This window comes from Argiope bruennichi, chromosome 1, assembly GCF_947563725.1.
Source record: "Argiope bruennichi chromosome 1, qqArgBrue1.1, whole genome shotgun sequence".
Classification (NCBI taxonomy): domain Eukaryota; kingdom Metazoa; phylum Arthropoda; class Arachnida; order Araneae; family Araneidae; genus Argiope; species Argiope bruennichi.
This window is the reverse complement of record NC_079151.1, coordinates 10,356,736-10,369,166: the sequence shown is the minus strand read 5'-3', so window position 1 is coordinate 10,369,166 and position 12,431 is coordinate 10,356,736. Positions and strand designations below refer to the sequence as shown.

At 30.9% G+C, this 12,431-nt stretch overlaps 1 protein-coding gene across 2 annotated transcripts in view; it reads left to right on the top strand.

Annotated features, from left to right (window-relative positions):
- LOC129975981 (sulfotransferase 1B1-like) overlaps positions 1 to 8,986 on the top strand; it is a 97,190-nt gene extending 88,204 nt beyond the window's left edge. For both annotated transcript variants that reach the window (XM_056089299.1, XM_056089308.1), the window contains 3 exons: positions 700 to 800; positions 4,675 to 4,858; positions 6,998 to 8,986. In XM_056089299.1, coding sequence (XP_055945274.1) covers positions 700 to 800; positions 4,675 to 4,858; positions 6,998 to 7,185 — 473 coding nt within the window. In that variant the 3' untranslated portion in view covers positions 7,186 to 8,986. The remainder of the gene's footprint in view (positions 1 to 699; positions 801 to 4,674; positions 4,859 to 6,997) is intronic.
- Positions 8,987 to 12,431: the final 3,445 nt, after the last annotated feature.

Here is a 12,431-nt window from a genome sequence, read left to right as displayed (position 1 = left end):
AAAAAAGATACCGAATCATCTGCGTTTGAAGATAGGGTGCATTACGATCCGAATGAAACTATTGAAGAAAGCACACCTGTTGTTGAAAAACTGAAAAACCTCTGCCTAAGAAAGGGCTTTTGGAAAAAGCCATCCTAAAACAAAAATTGAAAATGGTCCCCCTTTGATGGGCTAATTTAAAGAAATTAGAAAATTAGAAAAAGATCAGATGGCTTGCCTACCTTTGTTCGTGGCAAGAATTAAAAAAAATATCATGTCAAAAGATTAATCAAAAGTTCTATTATGATGGTTTTTTTTTGTTTTGTTTTTTTTGCTTCTGGTTTAATTTTTTTTTTTTTTCCAATTTTAATCTAAATTTTGCAACAATAAATGTACTTTCTATAAACTATCTAATAGTTTAGCAAAGCAATTTATAATGATTTAATGACTTACTTTGCAAGTTTTTTACGTTTTTAAATGTAATTACAATTACTATTCCCCATAAAATTTTTAAAATTTGTTTCAATAAATGCTTTAATTTTGTCTTCTTTAATCAACATCTATTAGTGTTTCATTTTCTTACTTAATTTAGGTTTTGTGATCTTAAGAAAAATAGTTTGACCAGAATAAATTCATGAGCAGAAAAAGTTTAAGAATCTGTACCATTCGTAACTGCGCCGAAAATTAGAGAGTATAATATTTCTTGTTTTTGTCTTGCAGTTGTCTACGGTTCTTGGTTTGACCACGTGCTCCCTTACTGGAGGTTCCATCAAGAGCATCCAGACAGAATGCTTTTCATATCATTTGAAGACCTCAAACTGGTGAGATTTAAATTTAAAGATCCGTTATTAGTCAAAATCTGTGTTGGCAATGAATAATCTGTATGTAAGGGAATTATAGGGCCTAGTTTTGAAATATGATAAACTACTCACTTTAATCATAGTACGGGAAACGTATGCAAGTAATACGCATTACCTGTATTTTCGTTTCCTACTTTACTGTTTCATAATAATTTTAATATATTTTTCTACCTGAAATTTCAATTTCTAAACAGGTAAGCAATATTTAACGTTGACTGCAGCATATCTACTGTAATAACTCTTCTTGGATAACCCTGCTCACATATTTCTTGATTTCTAATTTTTTTTATTACCATACATCTCTGTCTTTATCTATAATAATAAAGATAAATATATATGCCTATGTTGGTGCTCCGTGGGCCAGACCGTTTGATCAATAGCTATCAAAATTGGCGCATGCATATCTTGGAGGATGGTATTTTTTAAAACTGTAATTAGAATTTTAATTAAAATTCAGGTCGGCATAGGGGTATTGCATCTTACCCGTGATCTGGGCGTCCCGGGTTCGAATCCCGGTTTGGGCATAGTTGTTCTTCATCTGTGTTCTATCTGTGAGGTGTGTGAATGTGCTCCCCTGTAAAAAGGGGTTGAGCAAGCGAAAGTGTGAGTTTCATCTTCATATGAGCTATAAGTCAGACTTCTGCCCTCGGTTGCTCAAGGGTCTTTACCCTCAGAAGCCACTGCACTCCCTTTCCGTGATAACGCGGACACGACATCATCCATTAAAATTAAGCTGAATTTTATCGTTTTCTTGAGATAACTTCCGAAAATTTTACTGTACAAATATAAATTTTATACCGTCTCAAAATTCTAAAAATATATGTTTTAGTGATACTTATTTAATAGACGTGCTTATTTTTACTGAATTTCGATAATTAAAAAAAAAAGTTTTTTGCTTGATTTTCTATAATAAATGACATTGTTGGCCTGAAATTTGAACCATTTCATTGCTGCATCAAATACTTATTTGCACGCTTTTCTTCTATTAAAATAACACGGCTTTAATATCAAACAGTTTGGCGGAATCATGAGTATAAAGTTATAAAAAGCGATGAATATGAAATCAAATAGAATCAATATTCCGCCCGAACCGGCTAGGCGTCTGACGCGAATAGTAAATGAAAAAAGCAGTTGCGTTTGTCTATTTGTTGGCAGTCTGCAAACGAGAACTTTCGACCTAAAGCTTCCAAATTTTGCAAAAATATAATTTAAAAAGTGGGAGCTTGTAACTCTCAGCAATTTTTTTGTTTATATTTTAATTAACTAATAATGAAATACAATGGAACGTTTTTTATAACTTCGTAAAATATATAACGTCTAAAAATATTTTTACACTAATATTATTTTAGCTTTATCATTGCTTACTTTAGTGTTAAATATTTAAAAAAAATATTTTTGCAACAATACTAATTTTTTCCTCGAATTTCGGTAGTTTCTTACAAATATTTTTATGCATAGTTTGTATCAATGATTTTTTTAATCGATAGAATTTTATTACTTTGAGAAATTCTCAATTTCTCAATGATCTACAAACATTTAATCGCAAGTTTTTCATTTCGAATACCTTGTAAAAAGAATTTTTTTAATTAATAAATGATGCGTGATTAAATATTTACAGTTATCGCAATGGGATATTTAAAACTTTAAACTGTGCAACACACTTCTAAACTGTAATATATATTGCCTTATATTTATTTTGTTCATTATATACGTATGACGTGGTACTGACCGCTTCATCTAACGTTTAATCGTATGTCACCTTAAGCGTTGAGAATGAATACACAGTTTAACGTGTTAGTACGTCCATCAGTGCATTATTTAGATTGAATGCTTAGCCATGAAATGCCAAAGGCCAAATTTAATGAGTGAGCGTATACGTTATAGTTCCTAACATAAGTAATAGAGAAATAGATTTTACAAAAACGTCAACTTATCGATTTTACAAAAACGTCAATAAAACAAAATAAACAAACAAGAATTCGTCATAATTTCAGCGATATTAAAGGGGGGGGCCGGAAATTTGATTCCTTAACATATTTGTAGAAACAACGAAAGTGATATAATTTTCATAAAAGAAAAAATATTTTTGGGGGAAATTTTACATAAAAATATTTTTAATAAATTATCATAATTAAGAAAAAATGACATGAAAACTTAATTCTACCTTTGAAAATATAGTTTTTTGAAATTTTATGTGTGAATTATAAATCATCTTCGTTTTATAATACGTTGAAAAATAATCACGGAACACGAAACATTTTGATTTATTCTAAATCAAATTAAAATTTCCAAAAAAAAAATGGACGAGATGAACATTTTACACTTTTTAAAGTGTAATCGTGAACAAAATACTGCAAGATAAATATATCCGATGTCCCAAATGGTATTATATAGGGTTTTTTTTACAACATGCTTTGAATATATTGTTTTAAATATTAAAAATGCGTGAAGAATGTAATTATATCATCCCATAAAACAACTTGTTATTAGAGGTTTGATGACTGGAGCAGTAAGTTCTTCATATGATTCGGCTCTGTAATCAAAATTAGGAAGAAGAAAATAGCTAGAAGGTTTTCTCACTTGAAGTCTCTTGAAGTCAATGAAATTCTCACCATTTGACTTTGTTTAAAGAACGCTGAATATCCATTTGTGTAGAAGAGTTATAATCGAAATTTAAACACAAGCAGCAATCCCCAAGAACATTATTAGATGTACTGAAGTATTTCACGGGAGTTTGATGGAAAATGAAATATATCATTAAAGAAATTTTGCAAAGAAATATTTAAATTTGAGTTTTGAATTCATTTTTTTCATAAATTTAGATTTTAAATTCAAATAAAATCAACGGAAACCAAATTTATATCGACAAAAAATTTTTCTCCTGCGATTTTTGACGCGGTTATAAGTACATTTTAACAATGAAATGAATCGAAACTAAAGTAAAACGCTAAATAACAACAAAGAAAAAAAAAGAAATAATGATCATTACGGTAATTTCGATTTCATTGCTTCAAATTGTATCTGGTTGCGTAAACTGCTACATTGCAAAGAATGCTATTTCAAGTTTTTCACAATTCATATCTATCCATATCATTATTTATTAATTGTTTATTTCTCAATCATACCATCCTAATATTTCATATGAGATATAGGGTATATAACCATAGTATACAATCCTAATACAGTAGACTCCCGAGTATCCGGCTTAATGTGGCGCAAGGGCAGACCGGATAACAAAAAGGATGGATAGGCCGGAGTTCAATGAGCTCATTTCTTTACTCACCAATACCAGAAGACAAAGTTTTTATACCAAAACTCACTGTTAGAATACATAACTTCTCATTTCTAATTGAGTACTAAGTCCTCCATTCATCTCAAGCTATATATAACCTGAACACGGCCACGGCCCGGTAAATCATAGAAGCAGTTGCCGGTAACGTTTCGGGTTAAAATAGAAGGCTCTGTACTGGTAATTTATATGTGCTTATATACTGCTCTGCACATTTCTAGAATTTATTAGAGAAAAAGTAAGTTAAAGGATATAAACTGTTCACATTTTAATATAAATTCTGTAATGTCTAACTTAAAGGCAGGAAACATAAACAATGTTTCCACTGCAACGCCTTGTCTTCCTTATTTAATTACGATGACAGAAAACTAGGCTGAATAGTACGGAAGCCGGATAAAAGAACCGGATACTCGGGTGTGTACCGTATTTACTATAGTTATTGAAGTTAGCCAATTAAAAACAAAGAATCTAGAGGCATTATATTATATTGAACCATTTTTTCGATAGTGTATTGATGTTTGATTTAGACGCAATATTCTTCAACAGGATCTTCCCGGCATGGTGTCAAAGATCGCCTCCTTCCTGGACCGCCCTCTTTCCCCCGACGCCATCGAGGCCATCTCCAACCACTGCACCTTCGAGCAAATGAAGAGCAACAACATGGTGAACAGAGAGGTGCTACCCATCACCGATCTCTTCGATATGACACAGTCCAAATTCATGAGGAAAGGTGAGCCGTCTTTGTTACTAATTAAATTATTCAGAATTGTAAATTACTTCATCTGCTCATCAACATGATTGATTACTGATGATGAAAATATCTGATAGAAGTACACTATTCCGAAATTTCTAGATCTCAAAATGTACTTTGCCGACAATTGTGCTGCATGATCCACAATTTGGGAGAAATTGGCAAGAATGTTGGAATATTCCTCTGACCGAAGAGTTATCAATAATTAAAATGAATCGAAATCAGTAATTTCAAAGTCGCGTAACGGACTTCCACCTAAAAAACGGATGCTCATGAAAACAGATACATCTTTCCGCATATCTAAATCCTAGGATTGCTGTATCTCAAATTGCAAATGAGATTAAAAAGAGAAAAAAATCTTTAAGAAGGCGCCATACACATCACGAAAGATTATTAAAAGTATAGAATCTGAAAATAATAACGCTTTCAGTATCTTTCATTAAATTTTAACAAATTGTCAGGTCACTGATGCATAATTGAAATACTTAAAAACTTGTTCAGAATGAGCATCTTCGACATCTATGCAAAGTTGCATTCTGTTAACAATACTTGTGCATATGCGGTCTAATGCATTTCTTGTGAGTTAAAAAGAGGCTTTTCGAATTCGTTGGCAAAGATCTGTGTTGAATGTACTGCCAAAGCCAATTCATCTTTAATTCAGATATAATCCAATCAAAAGTGAAACTCAAAATACCACACAATGCATCCAAATAGCTGAATACATCGGTGTATCACTGAATATATAATCACTCAACATACGGAAAAGAATATTCAATACAAAATGTAATCAACCAAAGGGTTTCTAAAAATACGACACATTTATGAAAAATGAGCACTGATGATGCGCCTCGGTACGAAAAATAGACTTTTACTGATTTAAGTGTTTTGAAGATGAATGTTGTTATCTCGACAAACATTAAAAATAACGTTCGCTTTTTCCAAACAGAATTTTTCAAATGTGAAGAATTTGATTTTGTATTACGTAGAGCTCAACCATAAAATTCTACACGCCTAATCCAGTAATTGGCCTCGTAACTGCTGTAACTATATGCTAGGACTCTACAAATATTGTATGTATGCCAATTATTACATTGAAATATCTAAATATTTATTTTGGAATGTTGATTTCTGGACTGACTGTAATACACTAGCATGAGCGTAGATTCAAAAATAAATAAAAATAGCAATTTCCGTATCACATATATAATGCCTCATCCACCCCATTTCTCTGAGAGAAAGTAAGGATCCTGTAATTGTAATCACATGGGTACCAAAAATCCAGGAAATTTCGTTTGTACTGTTCTACATATAGGTCGCGATTACGATTGCAGCATAAATCATCAGCACGTCCAAATTTGCTTTGTTACTGAAATATGCCATTTTAGTAAGTATACAAGTGAGAGCAAAGAATTCTTAAATGTACATTTGATAATAATTAAATGTTCATTTTCTCAAGTTTTTTTCCCTCTTTATAAAGTCAATACTGCATATGTCGCCCAATCAAAGTGAACACCATTATGTGTGATTAGTAAATCTCTTTGAAATCAGGATTATTGGATGATGTAAAAATTTACTTTTTATAGTTTTTCTGTATTGTATAAATTTACATTTTTGAAATAAATATTTTCATCAGAATTTGAGATTATCCATCTAAATCTCAAAATGAACATATCTCTTCAAATTTTGTTGTTAGAAATTGTGAAACTTTGTGTGGGCATAGATGAATATGAAAGAAATATTTTATTAACTGACATTTTTCCATTATGACGGATGTATTTTTATTATACTTTAACTTTTTCGTATCAACCATCACAGAAGTCGAAAATTTTCATAGAATTGACTCAATGAAAATTTGTATAGGACTAAAGGCAGTACGTTGGGAAATGTTCTTGAGTTGCAGTATGTAAGACTTGTTCTGCATTTTTAGGGGAACTTGTATTTGCTTATATTGGCAGAATAAATCAAATCAAGCTTAGAACATCGTCATGGCACTAAGTTTATTAGAAGTTCAAACATCCTTTAATTTTTGTAAATGCCCTCTTTATTTTTTTTTTTTTTTGTAATTTTTTTATATGCATGATTTTTAAAATGCCTAATTTCTTTTTTCTCTTTCTTAAGGCATTATTGGAGACTGGAAAAACTACTTCACCGAGGAACAGAACGTCGCTTTTAATAAGTTGTACAACGAAAAGATGCAAGGTAGTGGGTTGGAATTAATTTTTGATCCCGAAGAGATTGACAACCGGAACAACAACGGAGAGATGGCCACCACCACCAGACTGGACAACGGACCAGTGGAAACATAGGCGAGAGCTGGACTTAGCATGAAGAATTTCTTTCAAAGTCGAGCAAAACCCTCGCTTTAGTGAATTTTCTTAAAATGGACGGAACAAGAATTGAAAAAACAAACATTTACCATTGGAAAAGCGCAACAGACAGTGTTCCATACACATTTTGTTGGTGGAACAGCAATTAACGTCCATGACAATGTTCCACTTTGCACATAGCAAATATCTGCACATGTTTTGAAAGTTAAGCATCTAGAGCGTGTATATATCATGGTATTTACAAGTTTGGCAGAGAAAAAAGTGGAAGAAGTTTTGGAAAAAAGAGAAAAGATTTTTTTTATGTAGTAGTTCGCGTAACTTAATAAATGCTTTTAAAATGTATAAAGTTTATCAAACATTATTTGGAGATTAAATACGTTCGAATATAAAAAGTCATGATTTTAATTAAATTTTTATAATTGTTTGTACTGTAGAAGGCAAACACTTTTTAGGTTAGTGCAGCGATTTTATGAACATATTAAAATCGCCTGTGAGCACTTAAAAGTGTAGATATATACTACTCATAAAAATAGCAATATTTGTTTAGATTGAATTCGCAATCTTTGCACATGTTTTTGTCTTATGTCAAAAGTAAGATAGTTGATAAAATGTATAAAACTCATGTGCTTGACTTGAAAGTAGAGGAAGGTTGCCTTATTTGAACATTTTAAACATTTTTTATATTAGACATAAACATTTTTTTTCTATTAGAGAAGTAATATTAAGAAACAAAAAAAGAAAAAAGAATTCATTGAAGTTTATTTCTATTTAAAATAATACAATTATCATTTTAAGAAGTATTTATCAAAAGTAAAAAATGGCAAATTAAAATTCTGTTATTTATTCAATTAAATTAACTAATTTCTTAAAGTAGGCTACACATTTCTTTAAGTACAATTTATTTTTATTTTTTCTAATTTACACTAGCACACAGTGTCCGAATGTACATACGAGTACTTTATGCCTTGTATTATTTTTTTTCTTACCTTGTCTCCTTACATTAAATACAAAAACCGCATACATTCTTGGACAAACTTTTGATATCTTTAATGTCCCTTTATTTTGTTCTTATTATTTGATTTGTTCCACTTCCAACTTAAAATGAACACTTGTTATTACAACTAATCTCTGAGTTATTCCAATTTAGAGTGTTGTTTGTTGTCCAGTCTGAAAGTCAATAATAAACATGCAATACAAAACTATTTATCTTTATTTTATTTAATTGCAGCAAAGGCGGATTTCTTTTCTGAGAATATTGTAACAAATTTTGTTTCTTTCTTTGAAACAGAATGAAGACCATTCATTTTTTTCTCCGAGGTGTTCAATTCATGTTATCAAGACACCTTTTCACAAATCGCATGTAGATGTCACTTCCTTTTAAAATTATTTCTCAAATCCTCCCTGCAAAATATCTTGCCTATTTTACAGTTCTATCAATTAGAATCGAATTGGATGGTATGCCAATAGTAGTCCCAATAAGGCAACCCTCTCGTATTTTGTTACAGATAGTCTAAATTATGTTAACATTATTCCTACATGATGTTAATAAACTATCGATTATTTATAAGGTTAAAAAGTGTGAAGCTTTCATTTCGAATCAAATGCTTTGATTTCCATACAAATACCGAATAGATGCATGCGTTGTTTGTTAATACAGTTTAATTCAAATCCAACTTAAACTGTTTTCTCTCTATGTTTATATGAAGGGAAAATCCTTTACGTAGATGTTTTGTTAATTTTTTCACTATGTACAGGGTTTGTAATAAAATGATTCATTTCATTGTTTTTGTCCTAATTTCTTTAAAGGAGACTTTGATGATAATTACACACAACAAAAGATATTTATTTTCATTTATTTGTCTTGCTACATATGAGGAATACTGGAATGCAAAAACGGATTAAATCAATATGTTTGAATTAATTTAATCCTCCTACAGGATTAAGTTAACATGTTTGAATCATTTTCTTTCCTTCATTTACTCATTCATCATAAAACAAAAATAAAATTTATAATCGTGACAAATCAGAGTATGGTCTCTTTGACAAAAAAATCCCGAAACTTGTCTCATCACGTAATTATACATACACATAGAGCCCATTTATTTGATATTGATTTCGAAATGACTCCCCTCTGTAATTATGGATTTCCATCTTGCATACAAATGTAGAATACACGTCTTCTTTTACCACTTCCATTAGTACTTTCATCGTTGCGCTTTTTCTGAATTTGAAAATTGTTGATCCTTAAGGCAAACTTTTCACCCGAGACATGCGATAACATGTGGAGAGATCAAAAGAATATACTGGTTGCATAGACACTGCGATGCGATGTTTTGACAATTAATGTAACACCAGGAGGGATCTGTGAATAAAGTACACACGAAAGGAAGTTTTGAAAGTCTGTAATCAAGAATTATGTTCAAGCATTATTCGTTTTTGAACTGTAAGAAAACTGTATTAGTCAGTCGCATTATACCATTCTTGTTTTGCAGGAAATGACATAATTCCTTTACTGTTGGAAAATATTAAAAAGTTTAGGAACTTTTTAATGCCGCAAGGTAAAGCAAAGACAAATTCCAGAATATAGTAGCTGCATGCCTTTTTTTCCAAAAAATCTCAAATATCAGATTATATAATCAGAATCAGTTATAAAGAACTTTTCAGTGTCTTCAAGAATAATGAATATGATTTAATCAAAAAAGGGATCGGACTTCTCACACGTCAATTAACCAACACTGTTGATTGCTTGACGCTTGTACATTAAACCTGCAGCCACACTTTTTTTTTCGACATTATATTTAAGATAAAATGAAGTACTGTATTATATGTTTGATGATTTGTTTCATTTCAAAAATGGAAAAGCTTTGAGAAAATATATATAAATCAGCATTTTGTTTTACTGAAAAAATAATAACATACTGATGGAAAGAATCGTCTTAACTCCTCAATATTTTAAATGACATCAACATTTCAAATTGGACAAAAGAATAAGCCAAAGAACAATTTTTATTGATTTAAATTTTCTCGCATGTGAAAAATTTAAGAAAAAAAACTGAAAAGCAATTTTTAAACAAAATGGCGAAAGAATATAACTACTTTTTAGAACAAAATTCGTTCATTTAAAATTTCACAGTTTAGGAAAAACTTAGAATAGATTTATAAATTTAAATAGATAGATTTGTGAATTATTCAGCTAGCATTTAAAAAATTAGGACTGTACTTATCTGTGAACAAATTTGGTTCCAACAAAAACTCTAGAAATAATATTGTGAAACTTAAATGGTATTAAATTTTAATTCGAATAATTTTATGTACATAACTCGTGAAATCAGATGAAAGTACAAAATAAAATGCCTTTGAAATTACTGCAGAATATTTAAAGCTCCCTCAGTCTTGGTTGTTTTTTTTATATAATCCTTACCTGGTTGCCTCATTTAAGTATGGATCAAAAGTATGTCTCAATTCTTCATATTTTTATTTGTTTCTAAGTTGAAATCCGTTTCGAAAATTTGGAACAAGAAGATAGAGAAGAAAATTTGGTATGAGATTTATTTAGAGTAAGCAAACCATCAGGACTGGTCTTCAGAAAACTTTCTCACTTACTCTCTAATAAAGGTATTTCCCAGTGAATGCCCTGCATGGCATTCACCTTATTATTAACCTTTGGCAGGAATTGACCCATTTTACTTTACCAATTCGTGTTATCCTTGGCGAGTGTTTTCGCGATTATTCCTGGCATGCGGTTAATAATCCAAAATCGAATTTAGGTTTTAAATACGTTTTTTTTAACCGATTCAAATCAAAATTTGATGTATAACTGCAATTTTAATCACGAAATCCCGTTTCAAATTTGATATATTTAAATCATTGCAGTACCCATCGACAGAAGGTCAGCCCTTTCTTGGATATGACTCAAAATCTGATAGGTATCTGCACTTTAGATGTTAAATCTGTATCGTTTTATATATCTAGCTGCCTTCGTTTTGTAGATAGCATGTTAACTTATATTCGAACAATCGGCAGACAGATTTCCTCTGAATGGATTTTGAACACAATTTTACAAAAATATGCAAATTTAGTGTCAAGACCATGTACCAGATTCCATCTGTCTAGCTCAAAGAGTCTTTGAATTACCTTTGTCACAGACAGATGATAATGGCAAAAATGTGTTTTCTCACCTCAGAGAAGATCTTTCTTGAGCAAAATATGTAAAATCAATTTTAATACATCAAAAATTCCATGAGCAATCTGTATGGATAAATGGTCAACAGCCGAGTTCCATATGGCCTAGGAGTGTTGGTTTGAGCCAGAAAATACGAATTTCAGTTACGAAAGCCAGAATTGAGATCCATAAAGCTAAAGTTTGATTACGCAATTTTCTAACACGAAATCGTGTAAAGATTATTTCACAATATTAGATCCTGTCGATTTCTGATTACTGTTAGTGACAATATCAAATTCGAAATCAATATTTATAAAAAAAAGGCTTTGTATGTAAATCATATCAATGAAGAGTGCAATCTTAAAATCTGCTGGCAAGGATTTACTGTCCCCTTAAAAAAGTATAAATTTATAAAGTGATTATTATTTCGTGGTCCTTGGACTATAATATGACAAGAGGGGGGGGGCTCATTTTTGAATAATATATTTTCTGTTAATCTCTGGCCCGAAAATATCCTTTGGATAATTTCACTTTGAGTCAATATAAATAAACCAATCTCTTTAACTCTACGACACAAAGTAAATCAACAGATGTGAATCCTAAAAGATATTCTATTGTCCAAAGTGATTTCCTTTCTTGAGATAGCTTCAAAATACAGGATAAGTAAATTGAGTGTCAAGATTTCAAATTTTTGTTGTGTCATTGTATAGTGCTGTATTTATTTGAAACACAAATTTTTCAATGTATTTAGGTATTTGAATATACACTGACGGAAAAAAAAATCCCATCACAAAGAAGGACTTGTACTAGATAAACAAAATTTGGTAGGCATGTTTATACATCTAAATGATGACACCGAATCAAATTTCGGGCTTCCCGCATAAGTATGGCGCTAATAGCGGCACTCAGAATTTACATATCAGATTTGTTTTAAATGCGTGCTGTAAAGTTCGTGAGCGTTATTTATCTTTGAAATCTGACGAATTGAGTTGATGTTAGCCTAGAATGCCTTTAAAAAAACGAAGAAACATTATCAATAGCTCTCCGAGTTTGAACGAGGTCG